This window comes from Megalobrama amblycephala, linkage group LG11 (genome assembly GCF_018812025.1).
Source record: "Megalobrama amblycephala isolate DHTTF-2021 linkage group LG11, ASM1881202v1, whole genome shotgun sequence".
NCBI lineage: Eukaryota > Metazoa > Chordata > Actinopteri > Cypriniformes > Xenocyprididae > Megalobrama > Megalobrama amblycephala.
Window position 1 is genome coordinate 36,903,396 of NC_063054.1, and position 25,667 is coordinate 36,929,062.

The window sequence follows — 25,667 nt, forward strand, 5'->3', positions numbered from 1 at the left end:
TTGCAACTCCACATCTACCATTTTAGCATTTCAAACCATGCAAACTCAATTACTTTAAACTTGTGCATGTTTCTTAAAATAGATATCTTGATATTTTGTATCCAGGGCCTAAAACTAGCTTTTTGCCAATGGCACCAACATTTTAGAAGGAATAAAATGTAAAATAACAGTATTCACTGTTTAAATTAAACAGATTAATCCTGTTGAAGTCATTCAGTCAAGAGCAGTGAGCGATTTTTATTTGTCTTTTGTTATTATTAATATCCTGTTTATCTCCCTTAGGAGAAATTCGTCTTAGGCAATCAAGAGAGCAGGTCAAAAAGCAACAATCCACTATTCAGTTTTAGATTTTTTGCTGTTTGATTAACATTAATGATGACAGACGGCAGCAGGAATATATTAGGCTGCTGTCACTTTAAGAGCTAATGCACGGATCCAATATACTGATAATACATGCGTTTTGTTTCTTAAGACATAACTGTGTTTATGAGGATACTCGCCTTTACAGGCATTTTTAAGTGCAAGAAGAGTTCAATCAAAGTCCCTTTAAGACAAGTCATTTCACTCGGCGGCCATCTTTGAAACGCCTCTCGGGCATCCTGGGCATCATGCAGCTCCTATCTCTTTGAATGGGGAAACAGAAAATTCTCCAAAACTGTTAGCCAACCTTACGATTAAATTTCATATTTGAAATCGCCAATGAAATCTGACAACAACTGTCTCATAAATGTTTTTTCCAAACTCTCGAATCATGACAAAAAACTATTTTTCAGGCTGGATCAAGCTAATGCGCATGCGCGTCTCTTGTGCCTCATTTCGGTGGCGCGCGTCTTACTGTTTCTATAGAAACCAGTGCTTCGGCCGCTGCAGTGACGCGATGACTTTACCAGTCGGCGATTGGCTCTTATTTAGAAGGCGGGACTTATTCCGCCATATTGCGCATTACACTTTCTCCCATTCAAAACAATACGAGTGACATGTCTTGTGTTATTCTATAGTCTTTGGTTCAATTCAGTATTCGCTCGCGGATTTCTGGGCTTGTGAGTAACAAATTGAGTTCCCTTTTGCGTCTTCTTGCGCTTGAATATTTCACTTGGCAAAGCTAAAACTTTTGTGATGATGCAGCATTGGCCCATCAATTGGCTTGAGCGCCGTTATGTTTGTTCACGTTCATGTTCTCACAACATTGCATTGCTAGAATTCATAAAAATATTAACAGATTGACATTTAATATACTTGCCAACACCAATTTTCACCTGCATTTGGGAAGTGTTCATTTTAGGCCATTTGCATCTAAAACAATGACATTCAGATATTTTTAAGTGTCTAAATACTCTTTGAGGCAAATGCTTACATGATTAATTCCTTACTTTTAATGTCCTGGATTAATTAGTCCACCACTCCTCAGGGAGTTTGAAAGATGCATGACACAAAAATGCTGGATTTGCCAGTAAACAAACAAAGCTACAGGAAAAAGCAGCTTTATTCAAATCATTCATTCCCACAAAATCAATGCCACTTATTTTTTAAAACCGTTTCTCTCTAAGATTTCAACACATGATGCAGACACTCTTACTGCGCACAAGATGCATCCTCTCAACACACTTACTAAAATAATTTACTCTAATATCAACAAAACAGTATATGCCACAAAAAAAGAAAAAAAGTTATGGATTTTGAGGACTGGAGTATTTTTGTTTCCAAGAGCATTGCATCAAAAACCCAGAGAACATCATTCACGGGCCTCGTTCAAGAAACACGACAGAATGATTTTCTGTGCACTTCATGTGTAAAACCATTCGGTGAATTAAACAAGATGAAAGTAAATGGTTCATAAAAACATTATGTAAATTATTGCAATTCAGTGAATCGGTTGCTCGTAAAATCAATCCTGTGTGAACTGAATGAGAAATGTTTTTACATCATTCATAAAATCATTCTTATGTAAATGTTCACAGTGAATTCAATGCAGCAATTTACATAAGAATAATTCAGTCCTTTTGTTACACACAAATTCATTCTGCTTGTGTTTCGATTCCCGTGAGATGATGGTCTCTAAACAAACATTATAGTCCAACACTGATTAATACATTTGGCTGTATGAAAACTCAGAGGTTTCCATTGAGCTCATGTGTTACAATAGGGACGTCTGATTTATGAGAATATTTTATTGTATACGCAGCTGAAAGAAATGTATAAATACTTTGTCAATATGACATCATATGTACCTTTCCGCTAGGAAAAGAAATCAAAAGAGCAGACGCACGACGAAATCAACGTTAAAACAAAGAGGTGAGCTGGCGAATCATGACTAAAAGCGACCCAACAGGAAAATGTGCATTCAAAAATGGTGAAAAGGCATAAAAATTCAGAGTCCTCTCACATTAAAGGCATGAGGAAATGGCTTCACGACGGGTTTGTCTCACTTGCCTAAATATTTGATATCCCAAAATGCATCAGCACTGGGCGAGTGGTAGAGATTATATTTTAACCACATGACAACCACCGGAAAAAGAAAATTAAACGTATATTAAATCAAACTATTTCCATAGGAAAGGTTTGCTAATGTATAAAATCAAAACCCTCATAATTTCTGTCACAAATGTGTTATTGAAACAAAATTAAGCACAAATCAAACTTGAGTTTATCTTCCCACCCAGACCAGATGTGGCATTTTGATGTTTAAATATCGAAAAGAATCAGGACCGAACAAAGTCAAGTGAACAAAACGGCTTGTTCTCTCAAGGCTCAGCCATTGTGGAGCCGCCCGCGTTCTGATGGGAGCCGTCCGTTGGCGGGACGTTAGCTGGTGCGACGTTCCCGTCACCGTCTCTGGAGCTCTGAGCCATCAGCGGAGGGGGTCCCGGGAAACCGCGTGCGGCGTATGGAGGTGGAATCATTGCTCCAGGGGGCGGCAGAGGCCCGGGAGGGAAGGAACGAGGGGGAAGCCCGCGAGGTCCGAAAAATTCGGGCGGGATGTCGCGCTGTCCGAGTGGTGGTGGAGGCAGTGGTCCCAGCGGTGGGCCTCGTGCTGATGAAACAAAATGCAACGTAAAGTTTCAGTTAGTGATGCAATGAAAAAGAATATTTGTCCGAAACTTAATTTAAAAACCATTTTGGAGGAAAAATGATGTTTAATAGACGTTATTAAACAATTTTGGGAGGAACGATAAGGTTTAATAGCGCCATTTTTGGTTTTTGACAGGAATATTGACTAGGCTGTGAGACATAGAACAGTGCATTTAATGGATTGTACTGTTGTTTAACATCATACCAATTGTTCAGATGAAGAAACATGTTTCCTAAAGCTCCATAAGCAGTTTTAAAAGTTGTCAAAAAATACCAGGTGGTACTATAAACTCATCCGTGTTTGTTTGAGCTCGCTCTGAGCGTCAAAGGTTTCTGTTTACAGTGTTTTTACAAGCGTTGAGCAATGTAGTCAATCACAGTCATATCTGTTGAGTGTGTGAACGCAATGGCCAATCAGATGTTTGCCAGTCAGCAAGTTGGTCAAAATCCACTTAACACTGCTGAAAACGCACAAGGTTTTGTTTTGTTCAACACGAATCCTTTCCAACAAAGTGTAAACAAGATGTAAATAAGAGCAGTGCTTCCCACACATAGACTTTACTTGGGCGGGCCGCCCACGTATAATAACGGCCGCCCAAGTATATTCGGAGACACATTTTTGCTTTTATTATTTATATCCTCTTATATTTTTATATCCGCGCAAGATAATGAAACCATCCGCGATCAATTAACTAGTCGTTTCATACCTGCTCGTTATGTGTGCGTCAGAACTCTTTACTCCCGCTAACATTCAAACGGGCGTTGCATTTTGCAAAGTCACAAGGGGGCGCTTCAGTCTGCTTCAAAGTGAGTCTCAATCAATGAAAAGCACAGATTTATGCCAAGCGATTGCTAATGAACTCAAGTTGATGAATTATTACAATGTCTACTTCATGGCCTTTATATAAAATATTTTAGACGATTGTAAGATCAGCCTGCAATAGTACAGACATTTCAAAATAAGAGTACCTGTGTATTTCGGGCTTGTTTATAATTAAAAGTCACGCTAAGTTTTTTCTTTTTCTTTTGGGCATTATTGGTATTTTGGTTACACAATAAATTGTATTTAATTTGATTTCCATTTAATTCATAGTAAATTATTGTAGTCTCCCCCACAGACTAAGAACTTTATTTCACACATATATTATTCATTATATAAATTTTACTAGTAAAATCTGTGTCCCATTCACTGAGAGAGACACTATATGACAACAAGGAGAACATAGGAAAATGTGAACCATTTAAATGCTGTAATTTTGCATAATTTACAATGCATAATAATGCATAATGTTGGTATGTAATTAAATGTATATGTTATTTAATTAAAATTAACTTCAATAAATAAAAATACTGTTAAAAATCACACATTATTTGTTTGTCACATGTAGTAGACCATTTTTGTGCCGTGGGTAATAGGAGGATTTTTCACCCGGCTACCACTGCAAGTATATTTCAAACCTGTGGGAAGCACTGAAGAGATTCATTGGACAGATTCATTTATTTTTTTGCGAGAGTGCACAATTTAGCAAGCTTGGACTTTAGAGATTGACAGCCTTAGTGATTAAAGTGTTAATTTCGTTAATGAAAAACATGACACAAAAAAAATGTTCAAAACTGATACCGAAAACCACAAAATTTTACTGGTATTGGTACTGATGGCTGAAATTTTGGTACCTTTACAACCCTAGTTGTGCCGCTGTGAAGACATTTATCCCTCACACAATCGTTTTGATCTGCGATAAATTCAATATGGTGTCTAACCTGACTAAGGCTATTAGCACTTCTCTGTTGCCGCGTTTTGAATCTATTCCGTGCCATAAAGTGAATAATAAACTATGTGGAAAAATAACTGTTTTTAATCAATCTTCATTTTGATAAACAGATTTTTTAGTCTATGCTGTTTTCAGTTGATGCCTGATTGCATGTTTCCACCATGGAATAAAAAAATAAAGATAAATGTGATTTTCCCATTTATGACTCGCCCGCAATCACAATAAAATTACTTTTGATATGAAACCATGTCTTAGCTTTCAAATTCTGTAATTTTTAACTTCAATAAATAAAATAAATGTGTTTTTGTGGCGCTGTAGCTCGGCTTGTGAACCAATCATCTCTTCCTCTTTACTACTAGTTATAGCACCAAATAAATATGGATGAACATCAGAAGGTATGTTTGAAAGATACGGTCCATAAGTGTTGGATAACTTACCAAAAGGGGGTGGTACATGTCCAAACGGGCCAATCGGAGGAGGAGGGCCGTAAGAATCCATGTGTGGCGGTCTGAAGCGAGGCTCAGGGGGCATCATGGGAGGGTGGCCATTGGGCGGTCGGATCATCATTGGCGGCGGCCCATTGGGTGGCATGATTGGGGGTCCGTAAGACTTGGGAGGCGGAACTGGAGAATCCCGGATGGGAGAAGGAAGGAAGGATCCCTGACTCTGAGACTTGGAGAGCTGGAAGAGAAGAACAACAGGTTATGGAAAAATGATTACTGGGGAGATTTAACGGTGGATTCCTGTTAACTGACCCAAGCAGATGTCAGTGAACCATTGTAAGACCAGAAACATACTTCATACAAGAACGCAACAGCAAACACAAAATATTTACTTGAAGATTTTAAGTTATTTCTTTAATAATTTAATGACACATCAGCATGTTCATGGATCTCTGATGTTTATTAGCTATACTGGTGTTTTAGGAACCCAATCAAATTTAATAATAATAATAATAATATTATACCAGTTCTAATTAATTAAAATCATTATTAATATAACAAATATTATAATGGTAAGTGTTAAGCCAACTAATTATATGATGACAAACATATTACTGTTGTAAATTACATTTAATTTGATAATTTTATTCTACAAGTTAAAAACTAATAATTGTCTTAAATTCGTCACTTTCAAACAAACCCTAAACCTTAAATTTAAAGCCTAGAGCTTAATTAATATTAAATGCTGATTATTAGTCTAACTTTAATAAAACAAAAAACTAAACATTAGCTTCTTAAAATTACAACTGTACAGTAAAATAATAAAAATGAATATTTGTTAATTATAATAATTATTTTACACTACTATAGCAGTTCTAATAGTAATATTTATCTCTTAATTTCTTCAATTTTTAAAACCCTTGAGCTTTTATTTTGGTGGAATATTGGTGAAATACTGTAAATTTCAGCCTACAAAAATGTTGGAAATTTGAATGTGTAAATAAATAAACCTGACACACATTGTTTTCTTATTGTGTATTACTAAATTAGTCTAATTTGGACCCATTTCTCTGTTGAATCTTTTATTTAACAATCTCAACATGTTTTTTTGTGTTTTCTTTCTATTTCCTTTGCTCTATCCTGCATACTATTGGGCCAAAGCTATTGTCAATGAATAATTTGATTTTAAACGTTTATTATTTCAAGAAACTAAAATGTTTTTTTTTATCTGGTTTTAGTTTCGTTAGTTAGACAAGATTTAATTTAGTTTAGTTAGAAATCGTTAGCATGCATACTTGCGTAGAGTATGTTTCAGGCCTACAACATGCTAGAACCACTCACGAACATGAGTTTTGTTAAACATACCATAACATTCTGAGCACAAGACCCACACAGTGATTAGAAAGTGAAAAGAAACCCATCTTGATGAACAAAACTTGTTTAATCAGGTTCCGAAGACCCAAAAACAGCTGACAAAAGCCACGAGCCACAACCAAATGTGTTATCAGCAACCTGCCACTGTGCACAAACCCATCCCTTCCATCCCAGCACCCAGCCGCTGTACTCACGGGCTCTACGGGCTCAGACGAGACCTGCTCTGAGGCCTCGGCCGTCTCTGTGACTGGAGCGGTCTGCTTTAAAGCAAACACACCCACCGCGGTTTAATGGAGAACAACATCTAGATATGCATGACTGTTTCTCATAGACATTTACTGGAGATCTACTTGCTCACATGTGAACACTGTACATCAAATTATAAACTGAAAAACATGACAACTGTGATCCTTACCATTGGCCCGTCGTGTGCACATGGAGATGATGTCATCGGAGGAAACATTTCTGAAAGACAAAATGACAGACAGTTAAACATGTGACTCAAAACTCCAATGCAAATAAAAAAAAATCCAAAATGTTAAAATATTTATACTATTTACAGTATTAGATTTAAAATTCAATAAATTATGTATATGGAGTATTTAAATGTTAATGTAATAAACGGATAATGAGTGTAAAAAACGGTGCACTACTATTTAAAAGATTTTTTTGATGATGAAATTAATACATTTTTCAGCGAGGATGCATTAAACTGATCAAAAGTGACAGTAAAGACATTAATAATGTTATAAAACATTACTATTTCAAATAAATGCTGTTCTTTTGAACTTTCTATTCATCATAGAAACCTGAAAATAAAATATATTTCACAAATATAGACTGTTTTCATCATTGATAAAAATCAGAAATGTTTCTTGAGCAGCAAATCAGCATATTAGAATGATTTCTGAAAGATCATGTGACACAGTAAACTGGCGTAATGATGCTGAAAATTCACTAAATTTCATTTTCGAAAGAAATGTCACGAAGAAAATCGGTAAAGTCATATATGTTTGCGCCAATAATTTTGCGCCAGACTATTTCACAAACTAGGGTCTTTTCAACGACTCCGGTTTGAACATATAAGGCTGAACACCGCTAGCGCTACTGACAGTTTCTGACATTTTCAGTGCGTGAGATTGTCCTGTTTTGTTTTTGCTAATGTTCTTTCAATCTGTCCTACAGCAGTATGCCGGAGCGTGAGCTCCTGAAGCTCCGCCCTCTTCTTAAAAGGGGGCGGGAGCAGCAGTTCATTTGCATTTAAAGGGACACACACAAAAACTGTGTGTTTTTGCTCACCCCCAAAAAGTGGCAATTTTAACATGCTGTGACAACTGAGACTTATTTTACATTTTATAAAAAGGGGCATACAATTATTTCACAATATTACTGTTTTTTTTTTATCAAATAAATGCAGCCTTCATTGCTGGTTTGTAACAGGTTGAATGAAAAAGCACCTGGTCGGGATGGCAGCGGGTGTCCAAGGTCTGAGAAGCGTCCGTGAGGGTCAGATGGGGGTCGTGGACCTGGAACAGATCACAAGCGATATCAGGAGCTGTTATCAATCATTTCAGCCTGAGGCCTAAACATCTGGAGCTCAGGAGCGAACACATCAGGAGTGTTTTCAAATGACAACAACGACAAAGACAGAAGGAAATGCTTTGAGGAGAGAAACTGAGGGGGGAAATGACAGGTGACCTAAAAACGTAGAGTGACTCAAACACAGGAAAGCTAGAAAAATGAAAGGAGGAGGATAAAGTTGGAGTCAGGATTGGCGAAAGGGAGCAGCACCGACTCACCGAACGGTTCACCCCGTCGCCCTACAGGTGCAGAGGGGGGGCGTCCGGGACCCTCTATCATTAGAGGAGGAGATGGAGCCCCCCCACTCACAGGAGAAGGCCCGTACGAATCACCTGTTCAGACCAAACCATGAGAATCAGAAAAAAACCTGCCACATAAGAGGAAGTAACACTTCGCAAAACACCACATTATACACTAACAAAAGCCTTTTAGACAGCATGTGGACAGCAACAGCAGCCGTTCTGTGGGTTGGTTGTGCTTTAAAGACCTTGTGAAAGGTGATTTAGAGGATGACAGCTACTCACCTCTTCGCTGTGGCGGCATGTGGCGATCCGGGGGTCCGGAGTTGAGTTTGAACAGACTTTGCTCCATGTCTGAGATTTTATCTCTGTACTCCACAAGCCTTTATAAATGCACAAACATCAGAGTTCAGAAACAACCATAAAAATAACAGCAATGTTGTTGAGAAACTGCATTTGAACAGTATGATTTGATGAATATTTACTTCTGACGAAGGTTGGCCAACTCTCTTCTTTCCTCCACCAGAGCTCGTTCTGAGGCGCGCGCTTTCAACTAATGAAGATCAACAAGTAGACATGATTAATATATCACTAAGTATATCAGTTTTCATTACAGAGACTAACAAAACATGATACTCACCCAGTTCTCATGGGCTTTCTTTTCCTGGACTGCCACCTATAGGAAAGACGGCAGGGCGATAAGAATGAATTATTGATCAACCGATATGGATTTTTTTGATGGCTCTTGATCTTATAGAGCCGGGTGGCGGATATTAAGCCAATAGGCTATATGTGATATCACACGGTTTCATTTAATTTAAAAATAGTGAATAGCACATGCAAATAATTGCTACAATAAAAATAATTTTACATATTTAATAAATTCAAAATAATTAATTGGAAACTGTAAATATGCAAAAAATAAACTTGATAAAAATGTTTATTAGATGTTCAAAAACTTGTTTAAATTATATAAATGCGTATTTGCTGAATGCCGACGGTATATGAGAAAGTATTATTGCATTTGACTCTCTATTACTTATAATACAGGCACTGCATTGTCAAAATAAAAGTCCTGGTGCTGCTTCTGACCAGGGTTAGCTAAAACTAAAACTATTTTAAAAAAAAAATTCTGTTAAATCTGAAATAAAATAAAATATAAATATTCGTTGAAAAACTGTTGCCTTGGCAATAAAGTTGAAGCACTAAAATTATTAACTTGAAATAAATAAAAACTACACTAAAAATAAATTCAACCAAAATATATACAGTACAGTCCAAAAGTTTGGAACCACTAAGATTTTTAATGTTTTTAAAAGAAGTTTCGTCTGCTCACCAAGGCTACGTTTATTTAATTAAAAATACAGTAAAAAAACAGTAATATTGTGAAATATTATTACAATTTAAAATAACTGTGTACTATTTAAATATATTTGACAAAGTAATTTATTCCTGTGATGCAAAGCTGAATTTTCAGCATCATTACTCCAGTCTTCAGTGTCACATGATCCTTCAGAAATCATTCTAATATGCTGATCTGCTGCTCAATAAACATTTATGATTATTTTCAATGTTGAAAACAGTTGTGTACTTTTTTTTTTTTTCAGGATTCCTTGATGAATAGAAAGTTCAAAAGAACAGCATTTATCTGAAATACAAAGCTTCTGTAGCATTATACACTACCGTTCAAAAGTTTGGGGTCAGTAAGAATTTTTATTTTTATTTTTTTGAAAAGAAATGAAAGAAATGAATACTTTTATTCAGCAAGGATGCATTAAATCAATCAAAAGTGGCAGTAAAGACATTTATAATGTTACAAAAGATTAGATTTCAGATAAACAATGTTCTTTTGAACTTTCTATTTATCAAATAATACTGAAAAAAAATATTGTACACAAATATTTTGTACAATTGTACACATTAAATGTTTCTTGAGCAGCAGATCAGCATATTAGAATGATTTCTGAAGGATCATGTGACACTGAAGACTGGAGTAATGATGCTGAAAATTCAGCTTTGCATCACAGGAATAAATTACTTTGTGAAATATATTCAAATAGAAAACAGTTATTTTAAATTGTAATAATATTTCACAATATTACTGTTTTTTTTTACTGTATTTTTAATTAAATAAATGTAGCCTTGGTGAGCAGACGAAACTTCTTGTAAAAACATTAAAAATCTTAGTGGTTCCAAACTTTTGGACTGTACTGTATATTTAAAAAGCACATAATGAAATTACTAAAATTATCATGAAAGCTTTTATTTTTATATTTTTAGTTAATTCAAAAAGTGAATAAAACTAAAATAACACTGGTTTTGACACTTATAGGCCACTAAATGAGACTACAGCCCTGTCCCAAATGGCACCCTAAACACTCGCAGTCTTCCTACAAGTCCGCACTTTTGTAACGTAACGGCACTTTGACTGTCAGGAAGATTTCTGCTCAGCACATCGAGGGCACATATAGACTGCAAAGCAACCTTCCGAGACCTAAATTAACAAACGGGACACCCTACGGTCTCGTGGACTTAGCGGACACGGGCATTGTAAGTCCACAAGACCGAAAGTGCTATGAAGTGTGCCATTTGGGAACGGGCCTATGAAGTGTCAGACTGATGTTGTACAGTAAACAGGCTCAGAGTTTCTCACCTCAGACTTCAGCGAGCGCTCGTTCTGCTGCATCTCCTCCTCGATGTCCTTGATCTTCTGTTTAAGCGCTCTCAGCTCCTCTTCCGACCGCAGAGCTTTACTGTCCACCTCCGTCAGCTTCGTCTCCTTCTCACGTCTCTCCAGCTCCTCCTGAGTCAATTTCCTGAGCACAAAGGAAGTTCATTAAGTGAGGAAATACAGGAGTGGTGAGTTCATAGCCAAACCACTTTTTTACTACTGCTATTCAAATGAATAAAGGACGTTGGCTTTGTTGACATGGAAAGCACACATTTGATCCGTGTGCAGTGCGAGTAATGTGTGTGATCTCACTGTTGCAGGGCGTTTTCTTTCTGCTGGTAGAGTTCAGTGGTGATTTCTAGTCTCTGCTGCAGGTTCTTGAACTGGTTCTCCAGATGCGTTTTCTCATTGTTCAGATTCATCTGGTCGTGCATGACCTTCTGATATTGCTCTAGATTAAAAAAAAAAGAAGTACACGATTAAATGAAGATGTGGAAAGCAAACTGGAAGGTGTTCAAATACACAACCACAGTCTTCATACCCTCCAGCTCCTGTCTGGATTTCTGTTCGGCGAGGAGATTTTCCATGTAGCGATTTCTCTCGTCTTCAACAATACTGAGAGTTGCTTTAATCTGTGAAACAGAAACAGCATTAGAAATAAGAGGAGTGTTAAATTATTCTCCAAAAGAATCTGCCCGGAGCAGACGTACCCTGGAGACGTCCATCATCTGTTTGATCCGCACTCTCGTGGTGTCCATCTTCTTCTCTGAAAGAAAACAGACGTTGATGTCAGCATAGAGGAGAATGTTTCATCTAACCATCTCCAGTGACCTCAAATGGCTTATTGCTTGTATAAAACAGCAGCAATGAGATAAGAGACCCACGTTTGATAACTGTATGTAGAATGAAATCGTGATGTGGTTTATTGTGATTATTAAATAGCAAAGGCTGTAATTTAATTGACCCTTCGCAAAGAACCTCTTAGTTACTGTTGCTTTGTCTGACAAGCCATGGCGCTGTCACGCCACACGCAGTGAAAAAATACATCGCGGAGCAAAGAGGACACTGACAACATGTCAACAGACAAGACCGAGCAGGTTATTTATGATATTAAACAAAGTCCCAGCTTTCAAATGGTGTATTTTTTTTTTTAAGAAATTCAAACAATAAAAACCGTTTTGTGGATCTTTAATGTGTCGTAACAGATTGCTGTAGCGCCTCATTCTGACTTTATATCCCGCAATTCTGACTTTATATCCCGCAATTCTGACTTTATATCCCGCAATTCTGACTTTATATCCCGCAATTCTGACTTTATGTCTCGCAACTCTGACTTTATATCCCGCAATTCTGACTTTGTATCTCTCAATTCTGACTTTGTATCCCGCAACTCTGACTTTATATCTCTCAATTCTGACTTTATCCCACAACTCTGACTTTATATCACGCAACTCTGACTTTATATCTCTCAATTCTGACTTTATATCTCGCAACTCCGACTTTATATCTCGCAACTCCGACTTTATATCTCGCAACTCTGACTTTATATCTCGCAACTCTGACTTTATATCTCGCAACTCTGACTTTATATCTCGCAACTCTGACTTTATATCTCGCAACTCTGACTTTATATCACGCAACTCTGACTTTATATCACGCAACTCTGACTTTATATCTCTCAATTCTGACTTTATCCCACAACTCTGACTTTATATCACGCAACTCTGACTTTATATCTCTCAATTCTGACTTTATATCCCGCAATTCTGACTTTATATCCCGCAACTCTGACTTTATATCACGCAACTCTGACTTTATATCACGCAACTCTGACTTTATATCACGCAACTCTGACTTTATATCCCGCAACTCTGACTTTATATCCCGCAACTCTGACTTTATATCACGCAACTCTGACTTTATATCACGCAACTCTGACTTTATATCACGCAACTCTGACTTTATATCACGCAACTCTGACTTTATATCACGCAACTCTGACTTTATATCACGCAACTCTGACTTTATATCACGCAACTCTGACTTTATCTCTCAATTCTGACTTTATATCCCGCAACTCTGACTTTATATCTCTCAATTCTGACTTTATATCCCGCAATTCTGACTTTATATCCCGCAACTCTGACTTTATATCTCTCAATTCTGACTTTATATCCCGCAATTCTGACTTTATATCCCGCAACTCTGACTTTATATCTCTCAATTCTGACTTTATCCCACAACTCTGACTTTATATCACGCAACTCTGACTTTATATCTCTCAATTCTGACTTTATATCCCGCAATTCTGACTTTATATCCCGCAACTCTGACTTTATATCCCGCAACTCTGACTTTATATCACGCAACTCTGACTTTATATCACGCAACTCTGACTTTATATCCCGCAACTCTGACTTTATATCCCGCAACTCTGACTTTATATCACGCAACTCTGACTTTATATCACGCAACTCTGACTTTATATCACGCAACTCTGACTTTATATCACGCAACTCTGACTTTATATCACGCAACTCTGACTTTATATCACGCAACTCTGACTTTATCTCTCAATTCTGACTTTATATCCCGCAACTCTGACTTTATATCTCTCAATTCTGACTTTATATCCCGCAATTCTGACTTTATATCCCGCAACTCTGACTTTATATCTCTCAATTCTGACTTTATATCCCGCAATTCTGACTTTATATCCCGCAACTCTGACTTTATATCTCTCAATTCTGACTTTATCCCACAACTCTGACTTTATATCACGCAACTCTGACTTTATATCTCTCAATTCTGACTTTATATCCCGCAATTCTGACTTTATATCCCGCAACTCTGACTTTATATCCCGCAACTCTGACTTTATATCCCGCAACTCTGACTTTATATCCCGCAATTCTGACTTTATATCCCGCAACTCTGACTTTATATCACGCAACTCTGACTTTATATCACGCAACTCTGACTTTATATCACGCAACTCTGACTTTATCTCTCAATTCTGACTTTATCCCACAACTCTGACTTTATATCACGCAACTCTGACTTTATATCTCTCAATTCTGACTTTATATCCCGCAATTCTGACTTTATATCCCGCAACTCTGACTTTATATCCCGCAACTCTGACTTTATATCCCGCAATTCTGACTTTATATCACGCAACTCTGACTTTATATCACGCAACTCTGACTTTATATCACGCAACTCTGACTTTATATCCCGCAACTCTGACTTTATATCCCGCAACTCTGACTTTATATCCCGCAACTCTGACTTTATATCACGCAACTCTGACTTTATATCACGCAACTCTGACTTTATATCACGCAACTCTGACTTTATATCACGCAACTCTGACTTTATATCACGCAACTCTGACTTTATCTCTCAATTCTGACTTTATATCCCGCAACTCTGACTTTATATCTCTCAATTCTGACTTTATATCCCGCAATTCTGACTTTATATCCCGCAACTCTGACTTTATATCTCTCAATTCTGACTTTATATCCCGCAATTCTGACTTTATATCCCGCAACTCTGACTTTATATCCCGCAACTCTGACTTTATATCCCGCAACTCTGACTTTATATCCCGCAACTCTGACTTTATATCCCGCAACTCTGACTTTATATCTCTCAATTCTGACTTTATATCCCGCAACTCTGACTTTATATCTCTCAATTCTGACTTTATCCCACAACTCTGACTTTATATCCCGCAACTCTGACTTTATATCTCTCAATTCTGACTTTATATCCCGCAATTCTGACTTTATATCCCGCAACTCTGACTTTATATCCCGCAACTCTGACTTTATATCCCGCAACTCTGACTTTATATCCCGCAACTCTGACTTTATATCCCGCAACTCTGACTTTATATCCCGCAACTCTGACTTTATATCCCGCAACTCTGACTTTATATCCCGCAACTCTGACTTTATATCCCGCAACTCTGACTTTATATCTCTCAATTCTGACTTTATATCCCGCAACTCTGACTTTATATCTCTCAATTCTGACTTTATCCCACAACTCTGACTTTATATCACGCAACTCTGACTTTATATCCCGCAACTCTGACTTTATATCTCGCAACTCTGACTTTATATCTCGCAACTCTGACTTTATATCTCGCAATTCTGACTTTATCCCGCAACTCTGACTTTATATCACGCAACTCTGACTTTATATCTCTCAATTCTGACTTTATATCACGCAACTCTGACTTTATATCTCGCAATTCTGACTTTATATCTCGCAATTCTATCACACGCAACTCTGACTTTATATCTCACAATTCTGACTTTATATCTTGCAATTTTATCACACGCAATTCTGACTTTGTCACACGCGATTCTGACTTTATATCAAATTAAAGTAAATTAAATCGGAAGTACAGACCACAAATGTGCAGTATATGCTGTCCTTTTTCATACCATTACAGCAGAAAAAACAAAAATAATCATGAGGAAAAGAATGCAGCCACTGAAAAGAGCTCTTGCCGTATATATTCTTGTTATAACAAGTCACATTAAAATACCAAGCCGAAAAAGAAACACTGGAGTTATAAACAGAGCGCTCACCAGCATCTTCTCCATTAGACATTTTAGCATCTTCTATCTGTAGTTCAGCAGAATCACCGGCTCCCAGACGGTTGAGCTCTGCAATACAGCTGGACAAAACCTACAAACCACAGAAACACACAGAATATCATGTGATGTCATGCATTTACAATGTGACATTTTGGAGAAAAATTGCAAATACAGTCATGGCTAAAGGGATCTTCAGCATCTGTTTTATAATATGCAACAAATTTCACTCACATCAATCTCATTTTCCTTGTGCAGCAGCGAGTCCTCCAGCTCTTTCTGGGATTTGTGATAAACTCTGATCTCCTCACTCAGTTTCTTGTGCTTCTCCTGCCAGTCTTTAGCATCACGAAGGAGCTGTCAGATAATAAATATCATTTAAGTCATGTCGACATTGATGGAAGGACAAGCTTGGCAGGTTCACAGCTCTCACTTACAGATTTCTTCTGCTCTTTTAAAGTGCCGTTTTCCTTCTCAAAGGACATCACCTGAGCCTTAAGAGCATCTTCTCTGAGTTTAGCTTCATCCATGAGGACATGAACCTGTTATTACAAAACAAACCCCAGAAACACACAGAACACTTAATATCTTCATCTTCAGGACATGAGGAGACTAATACAAATGTTCAGATGCATGGTGAAATGAGTACAAAACAGTTAAGATCATTTTAGAGAAAAAAAAAAAACCTGGTTTAGGTGAAAATTTATCATGAATTGTCAAAACTGTGTTGATAATTAAAGTCAACACTAAATAATTCTTGTTTTTATGGAATATTGCAGTGTTAATATTATAAATGATTTATCCGTGCACAATTTGTTTTTTAAATTCATGTTCCTCGTAATCTTGAATCAGAATAATGCAGCATCTCTTCTCTGATGATGAGGACGGGGCAACCTGTCACTCACATGAGATCAACCAATAGCAAACCATAACCATCCAATCAATTCCACATAAACACAATATCAAGCCCCGCCCTACATTTGTTCTCATTTCAGAAGTACATCACAATAGGGAAGAACCTCCGTTTCATGCCGACTTTAATATTCAAAACATTTCTGGAAGAGTGATTAAAAATCTACTGAAAAGTGGGTCTTTAAAACTTAATATTTGCATTATTTGACAAATTTGTTTCATTGCAGTTTACAATTTTCAAATAAAATAATTTCCTTTCACATTTATTTGATTTTTTTTTTTTTTTAATCAAAATTGCACTACTCAAAAAAAAGCAACTTCTAGCTGATTAAATATTTACGACCTAGGCATAATTAAAAAACATTTGTTCCGTTACAGAAATCTGCACAACTTTTCAAGATTTTATTAATTTCCATGACTTTGCCAAGCTTGGAAATCACAAAATACTGATTTTACTCAGTGACAGTGGAAATCCTGCATTTAATAATTTTCTCAATTAAATTGCTTCTCTCTTGCTCTCCATGTTCATCAGTGAAAGAAAAAGCGTTAGTAGGATATAGGGCTGTCATTTCTCAGAGCGGCTCCATTCCCAGTAAATGATGCTTCACATGAACTGTTATCATTTACATGCATTGAGCATCTCAAACTCCATCTCTTTATATATGCTGTGAGTTTGGGTTGCTTATAACATTCATTTGGGAACGTAACGTGTGCCATTTCATCAGATTTGTAAGATAAATGATTTAAAAATCTACGCCAACATCAATGTCTTTCTAAATATGCAAACTGTTCATGATTTCAAAATAAAAAAAGTTTAAACCCTCGCTCTGAGTTTGCATGTTTTTATGTCCACATATTCATATTCAAGAAATTACAGTGGCCGTAGCATTTCTGTCGTAAAGGAAGTGGTCAAATATTAAAAGACCAGTAACACCAGGCCGTTTGCGCCCTCTGCAGGCAGTTGTTATAATACATAATGTACATAATAAGATGACTTACATATATTCTGTATTTTAACAGTGTTGTTTTATAAAAACATATGATCACTTGCTTTGATACTTTATATGAGCCAAATATAATAACAATGAGGCAATAATATATGTATTTTAAGTCATTTTTACTGCTTGTTAGGGAATGACTGTTCCCATCACTACATTTATTTGTTTTGCGTAACTGTGACACTTGACAATTTATTACTGGTTTCTCATTTCAACCGGTAGATCAGCTAAAGTAGTAAAAGATCAACTCATCCAGCACAAATTACCTTTGCACGCTCCTCGTCGTAGTTCTTCAATGTTTTCTGGTATTTCTCGATTCTCTGGTGCATTTTGGCAATCTTTGGTTGATGGAAAAACAAAACAGTTATGAAAAATCTGACAAAAACGGCAAGAAAACTAAAATAAATCAAAGCCTACCTTTTCATTAAGATTTGTATTTTCTTCCTGTGTGTCCACAATTTTTTGGTTAAGCTGTGAAATACTCCCAGACATCCCCTCCCACTGACTCTGGAGCTTCTGCTGATGATTCTAATCAGTAAAAACAACAAACCAGATTAAACACTGTGCGCTGTGATGAAACCGGGACGGTAACAGATGAATCCTGCTGCTGTGATTCACCTTCAGCCCCTTCATTTCTTGTTGGCTGGAACTCAGTGATTTCTCAGATTTTTTCAGCTGCTCTTCACGTTCTTTTATCTGCGAGGAGACAAATGAAACCTTTACTTCTGATCGGGTTCATCAGCCTTTGCCAAAAACAACAAACACAACAGAAGTCGAGAGAGAGGTTTACTTTGTCATTCAATTCTGTGATCTTGTTTACAGCATCAGATTTCTCGCTGAGAAGCTGCTGGATCTTGTCTCTGAGCTGCTTTTCTGTTACTGTGAAATAAAATACAATGCAAAATATATTAAAGCAGTACAGAACATATTTTAAGAGATAGTAGAAATGGGTGATTTGACCTCATTATGGAAAAACCAATTCCCATGATGTAAAAATCTCAAATTGAGAAGACTAAAAATAGTAAAATCAATATAAATGATAAAAGTACACTATATAGTGCCACAGCATGTATATGCCATCATATCACCCAACCCTAAGAGACTGGTATAAAATAAAACAATTTTGAGTTTACATCTCGCAATTCTGACTTTATAAGACGCAATTGTGTTTATATCACGCAATTCTGACTTTATAAGATGCAATTGTGTTTATATCACGCAATTCTGACTTTATAAGACGCAATTGTGTTTATATCACGCAATTCTGACTTTATAAGACGCAATTGTGTTTATATCACGCAATTCTGACTTTATAAGACGCAATTGTGTTTATATCACGCAAGTCTGACTTTAAGACGAAATTGTGTTTATATCACGCAATTCTGACTTTATAAGACGCAATTCTGACTTTATATCACGCAATTTTGAGTTTATATCACGCAATTCTGACTTTATAAGATGTAATTTTGAGTTTATCACATGCAATTCTGACTTTATAAGACGCAACTGCGAGTTTATATCGCGCAATTCTGACTTTATAAGACGCAATTGTGTTTATATCACACAATTTCTGACTTTATAACTCAATTGTTTATATTGCACAATTCTGACTTTATAAGATGCAATTTTGAGTTTATATCTGACTTTATAAGTCGCAATTCTGACTTTATATCACACAAGTCTGACTTTATAAGATGCAATTGTGTTTATATCATGCAATTCTGACTTTATAAGACACAATTGTGTTTATATCAAGCAATTCTGACTTAAGACGCAATTGTGTTTATATCACGCAATTTCTGACTTTATAACTCAATTGTTTATAATCGCGCAAGTCTGACTTTATAAGTCGCAATTCTGACTTTATATCACACAATTCTGACTTCATAAGACGCAATTGTGAGTTTATTTCATGCAATTCTGACTTTATAAGACGCAATTTTGAGTTTATTTCATACAATTCTGACTTTATAAGACGCAATTTTGAGTTTATTTCATGCAATTCTGACTTTATAACTCGCAACTGTGTTTATATCATGCAATTCTGACTTTATAAGACGCAATTTTGAGTTTATATCATGCAGTTCTGACTTTATAACTCAATTGTTTATAATCGCGCAATTCTGACTTTATAAGACGCAATTCTGACTTTATATCAAGCAATTCTGACTTTATAAGACGCAATTGTGAGTTTATATCTCGCAATTCTGAGGAAAAAAGTCAGAATTGTGAGTTAAAAAGTTGCAATTACATTTTTAATTTTTTTTTATTTAGTAGCGGAAACAAGTTTCCATACCTCATACTGTGGTATCATGAGCAACCTTATATCACAGCAATGATATCTTGCTGGTTTTCATATTATATAACCATGTAGAGTAATGCCTATTTTTCAGATAATCCAGTGCATTAAATATTTTATAAATTAGAAGTACATGTGATTATTTGATGGACAAAAAAAAAAAAAGATCAGCTTAGTCTTAAATTAATAAATCTAACATTAGTGCAAAAACCAATTCCCATGATGTAAAAATCTCAAATTGAGAAGACTAAAAACAGTAAAAATCAACATAAATTATAAAAGCATACAATATAAAAGTGTCATAGCATGTATATGCCATCATATCACCCAACCTTAAGAGACTAGTATAAAATAAAACATATTTAGCTGATATCTCAATCATGGCGATCCTGAGAAGTGACTTACATTGATAGGTTCTGCCTTTGATCTAGAGGAGAAAAGAAGAGGTGAGTGACACAGATTTGATTGACTCAATCTCAAAAGAATGAAAACATTCATCATGTAAACAAGGCGATGTCTTACAGCGAGCACCGTCCTCCAGAAGAACATCAGTATCGTGAGGGTCCCGACAACCGCTGTGACGAGCACAGGCTCCCAGGGGACTCCGTGGAAAGTGGGACCCGGTCGCCATTCCTCTGGAAGAGCAGTGATCAGCTAGACGACACAAAAACACAGGAAATATGATCAATTCCAGATACAGTTCATTACTTGACAACTTGGTTTTTGCTGGCGTCAGCTTTGGTTTTGTTAGTAAAGGGCCTGAATGCCCTGAATGCAATTTCTTCACTCTTTTAGACTTATATTGACTAATCCAAGTCTGACCCTTATCACTAGCCACATGCAACAGAAACACAACACTAGGGGTTTACTGGACTTTCACCTCTGATGAAACCCAGTCAACCTAATGCATATAATAAGCACTTACAACTCAGTTTAAATGCACTAATTTAGCTGCCTTGGGATTATAATGGACTTAGAGAATTAAGGAGAGCTGCATGCATAACAATACAGCACTATGCCATTATTACACTACTACTGGATGGACATTATACTTATCTATACTCACTGAATGATCAATTGCAAGCAGTTTAAGTCGTTAAAAACCACAAATCTCACTCCTGAAGACAGAGATCGAGTCTAGAGAGTGAAAACACTTACTTCCTGAAGTCTGGACAGGATGAAGACGAAAAAGGCTGTGTTTTCTATCTCAGCTGGTGTAGAGGTAAGACTTGGCTGTGAATCCATCCTTTTAAAGCGTTTAAACTAATTTTCCAGGGTAAACGAGCGCTCAGAGACGGAGGTTGAAGCCGATGAACACCGAATAAATGGCGGACCGTTGGTTCATATCGGGAAGCCGGTGTTGTTTTGGTATAAAAGAGCTCTGACACGCTTGTCTTTCACCGCTAATATATATTTAACTCGAATAATGATGTATACAGAAGGATAATAAGTATATACAGTTAGTAAGTTTTGAAATCGTGGCTAGAGACAGATCTCTTTCAACACGTCAACATTTCAAAACGCTGAGTTAAGAGTCTCTCACGACAGAGCTGTGTTTCCACTCTGTACGGTCGCGGTCATGTGATGCTGACGGCGGGCTCTGATTGGTCACACTGGGTGAGAGGAGAGTGGGGATCGTATTTAGCAGTGATGCTAACGGTTGTTTTGAAAGAATAACAAATTGAGTAAACGACGCTTCAGTGCTGTAAAAGATATTAATATTATTTTACACGATTTGGAATTTAATCTAGTTAGGGTTTCACACACATATTGGTCTCGTATGGAGTTTTATCAACAAGTTTAGCATGGAGCCCTATTGGATTTCATTCATATCGACACCATTAGCCATCAAATGTTAAAGGGACAGTTCACCCAAAAATGAAAATTCTGTCATCATTTATTCACCCTCAAGTTGTTCCAAACTTGTTTGAATTTCATTGTTCTGCTGAACACAAAGAAAGATATTTGGAAGAATGTCAGTAACTAAACGGATCTCGGCCCCTATTGACTACCATAGTAATTATTTTTCCTACTATGGTAGTCAAAGGGGGCCGAGATCTGTTTGGTTACTGACATTCTTCCAAATATCTTGCTTTGTGTTCAGCAGAACAATGAAATTCTACGGAGCCCTGGACATGATATGCAGGACAGGTAAAAAAAAAATAGTAGGCACGATTTAGTAAACCGAGGGAAGGAAATATAAATTGTGCGCACGATTTAGTAAACCGAGGGAACAAAATATAAATCGTGCGCACGTTTTAGTAAATCAAGGGAACGAATTAATAAATCGTGCGCATGTTTTAGTAAATCAAGGGAACGAATTAATAAATCGTGCGCATGTTTTAGTAAATCGAGGGAACAAAATATAAATCGTGCGCATGTTTTAGTAAATCGAGGGAACAAAATATAAATCGTGCGCACGTTTTAGTAAATTGAGGGAACGAAATATAAATCGTGCGCACGTTTTAGTAAGTCGAGGGAACGAAATATAAATCGTGCGCACGTTTTACTAAATTAAGGGAACAAATTAATAAATCGTGCGCATGATTTAGAAAATCGAGGGAACAAATTAAATCGTGCGCACGTTTTAGTAAATCGAGGGAACGAAATATAAATCGTGCGCACGTTTTAGTAAATTGAGGGAACGAAATATAAATCGTGCGCACGTTTTAGTAAGTCGAGGGAACGAAATATAAATCGTGCGCACGTTTTACTAAATTAAGGGAACGAATTAATAAATCGTGCGCACGTTTTAGAAAATCGAGGGAACAAATTAAATCGTGCGCAGGTTTTAGTAAGTCGAGGGAACGAAATATAAATCGTGCGCACGTTTTAGTAAGTCGAGGGAACGAAATATAAATCGTGCGCACGTTTTACTAAATTAAGGGAACGAATTAATAAATCGTGCACATGTTTTAGAAAATCGAGGGAACGAATTAAATCGTGCACAGGTTTTAGTAAATCGAAGGAACAAATTAATAAATCGTGCGCAGGTTTTAGTAAGTCGAGGGAACGAAATATAAATCGTGCGCACGTTTTACTAAATTAAGGGAACGAATTAATAAATCGTGCACGTTTTAGAAAATCGAGGGAATGAAATATAAATCGTGCGCATGATTTAGTAAATCGAGGGAACGAAATATAAATCGTGCGCACGTTTTAGTAAGTCGAGGGAACGAAATATAAATCATGCGCACGTTTTACTAAATTAAGGGAACGAATTAATAAATCGTGCACATGTTTTAGAAAATCGAGGGAACGAATTAAATCGTGCGCACGTTTTAGTAAGTCGAGGGAACGAAATATAAATCGTGCGCACGTTTTACTAAATTAAGGGAACGAATTAATAAATCGTGCGCATGATTTAGTAAATCGAGGGAACGAATTAAATCGTGCGCACGTTTTACTAAATTAAGGGAACAAATTAATAAATCGTGCGCACGTTTTAGAAAATCGAGGGAACGAATTAAATCGTGCGCACGTTTTAGTAAGTCGAGGGAACGAAATATAAATCGTGCGCACGTTTTACTAAATTAAGGGAACGAATTAATAAATCGTGCGCAGGTTTTAGAAAATCGAAGGAACAAATTAATAAATCGTGCGCAGGTTTTAGTAAATCTAGGGAACGAAATATAAATCTTGCGCATGATTTAGTAAATTGAGGGAACGAAATATAAATCGTGCACATGATTTAGTAAATCGAGAGAATGAATTAATAAATCGTGCGCACGATTAAATTTTTTTTATCATGTCATGTGCGGTGCTCCGTAAAATTCAAACAGGTTTGTAACTACTTGAGGGTGAGTAAATGATGAATTGGGTGAACTGTCCCTTTAATAAGCAGAAGTGACTCCCTCATAACAAAATCATGATATTGATTACATGGCAGATCTTATAAATAGGTGTATTTATAGAACAGACATTCCTTTATATGTGTCAACAACAAATACCCTATTTGTGAGGTTCATACAAATACTAGGTCAAATAACATCATAAAATCAAATCAAATTATAGGAAAGATAATTAGGAACAATACAATTATATTTTACATATGAAACCAATTTTAGGAGTTTTAGAAGCAGTTCAAACCAAAGAATAGAAGTTCAGGCCAAAACACCAGCAACAACATGAACAAACAACCACAAAAAGGCGGCGGCACAACAAATGACTCCAAAAACCATTACAGAAATGTTTCTCAAACTGCTGGTTTTCTTCTCAGAAATTCAGAACCAAGTGAACTCCAACAGAAAACAATCCTGGTATTGATTTCAAACCAGCTACTTGTGCAACATGAGTTCCTGTGTACCAAAATTCAAACCACTCTCTTTTTAACTGCATTGACTATAGAAATGTACACTAATGCAATGCCTGAGAAAGAAACACATGTTCAGAATGCACAAAGGTTGCATAGCTATAAGCCTTTTGCGTCAACTGATGTTCTTGTGCTTGCATAAAGTATATTTTGGGCTTTAAGGTCTTAAAATATTGTGTTACTCACAATTTCTCCATACACCCCAAGATATTCTTTGACGGGAAGCAGCAAACCCCAAAGTTCATCTGAAGTTGAGGAGCTGGAGGAATCACTGCTTGCTTCAGTGTCATGGAAATCAGACTCCAGTGAACCTGGAGACAGAAAATAACAGTTACAGCCACATGCAACAACAATTATTGAAATGAGAAAAAATAGAATAAACAAAAAAATTCACAAACCTGAAGATTGATCCATTTCAAAGTGAAAGCCGATATCCACCGGTTTCTCCAAAATAGCATGAGGCCCCTTTTGAATCTCCTCAGCGTCCTCGAACGCTATTTGTGCATCTTTATTTCTGTTGAAATGGCCTCCGTCCTCCTCAAGACCCGCGTCTTTACTGTGGGACAAATCTTCATCCGTATTCAATTCAGAATTCTGAATCAGTTCAGATTCGTTGTGCTCCTCATGCATTTCAGGACTTTCAGGTGGAGCGATCATTTCGGTGTTACTGTCCAAACCCTTCACCTCTTCAGAGTCAACTTTCTCCTCTGTGGAAAAAAAGATCTTTATTAAGGAACAGTTTATTGAAGACAAAATATAATATACATTTGCATGTGTTTTTTGTTGAGTGTTATATTTGATACATCAGGCTTTTTTGGCTCATATAGTATGATATAGTGAGAATATACAGTTCAATTTTATTCAAATATGCAATTTGGTGCAGATGCTGATATTTATATGGTCAAAAAATGAGATGAAATTCTGATGCTTGCAATGTAAATCAATGAGATCTTCATAACAGTATTTAATACTTACTTAAAATTATATAAATATCTGTTGTTGCTCTATATCTGCCAATAATATGTCTTAGTAAGATGATATTTAAATGCTTACACTGCAAAAAATGCTTTTCTTACTTAGTATTTTTATCTTATTTCCAGTCCAAATATCTAAAATTTCTTAAAATCAAGATTACTTGATAAACAAGTAAAATTACATAATATATGTCTTGCTATCTGAAAAGAAAAAAATAAAATAGTGAGTTTTTGCTTAAAACAAACTAAATTATCTGCAAATTGGGTAAGAAAAAACCTCTTGTTTTCGTTTAGATTATTAAGATTATTTTTCTTACCCCAATGGCAGATAATTTTGCTTGTGATATGCAAAAACTTTTTTTTTTTTTTTTTTTTCAGAAAACAAGACAATATCTATGTCATTTTTCTTA

At 36.3% G+C, this 25,667-nt stretch overlaps 1 protein-coding gene across 5 annotated transcripts in view; it reads right to left on the minus strand.

Annotated features, from left to right (window-relative positions):
- Window positions 1-1,465: 1,465 nt before the first annotated feature.
- Window positions 1,466-25,667, minus strand: part of mia3 (MIA SH3 domain ER export factor 3) — a 30,954-nt gene continuing 6,752 nt past the window's right edge. The window contains exons 5-28 of one of the 5 annotated variants that reach the window (XM_048207817.1): window positions 24,682-24,990; window positions 24,470-24,594; window positions 20,494-20,625; window positions 20,377-20,398; window positions 18,463-18,551; window positions 18,291-18,368; window positions 18,090-18,200; window positions 17,939-18,010; window positions 16,200-16,304; window positions 15,997-16,119; window positions 15,757-15,856; window positions 11,860-11,915; window positions 11,691-11,781; window positions 11,462-11,600; window positions 11,132-11,294; window positions 9,119-9,154; window positions 8,964-9,031; window positions 8,764-8,861; window positions 8,458-8,571; window positions 8,116-8,184; window positions 7,074-7,123; window positions 6,853-6,915; window positions 5,279-5,522; window positions 1,466-3,031 (exon numbers count right to left, since the gene is read on the minus strand). In XM_048207817.1, the coding sequence (XP_048063774.1) occupies window positions 2,742-3,031; window positions 5,279-5,522; window positions 6,853-6,915; window positions 7,074-7,123; window positions 8,116-8,184; window positions 8,458-8,571; window positions 8,764-8,861; window positions 8,964-9,031; window positions 9,119-9,154; window positions 11,132-11,294; window positions 11,462-11,600; window positions 11,691-11,781; window positions 11,860-11,915; window positions 15,757-15,856; window positions 15,997-16,119; window positions 16,200-16,304; window positions 17,939-18,010; window positions 18,090-18,200; window positions 18,291-18,368; window positions 18,463-18,551; window positions 20,377-20,398; window positions 20,494-20,625; window positions 24,470-24,594; window positions 24,682-24,990 (2,747 nt within the window). In that variant the 3' untranslated portion in view covers window positions 1,466-2,741. Of the gene's footprint in view, window positions 3,032-5,278; window positions 5,523-6,852; window positions 6,919-7,073; window positions 7,124-8,115; window positions 8,185-8,457; window positions 8,572-8,763; window positions 8,862-8,963; window positions 9,032-9,118; window positions 9,155-11,131; window positions 11,295-11,461; window positions 11,601-11,690; window positions 11,782-11,859; window positions 11,916-15,756; window positions 15,857-15,996; window positions 16,120-16,199; window positions 16,305-17,938; window positions 18,011-18,089; window positions 18,201-18,290; window positions 18,369-18,462; window positions 18,552-20,376; window positions 20,399-20,493; window positions 20,626-24,469; window positions 24,595-24,681; window positions 24,991-25,667 lie in introns of all 5 variants that reach the window. The other 4 variants (XM_048207816.1, XM_048207821.1, XM_048207820.1 and 1 more) reach the window with 4 other exon arrangements.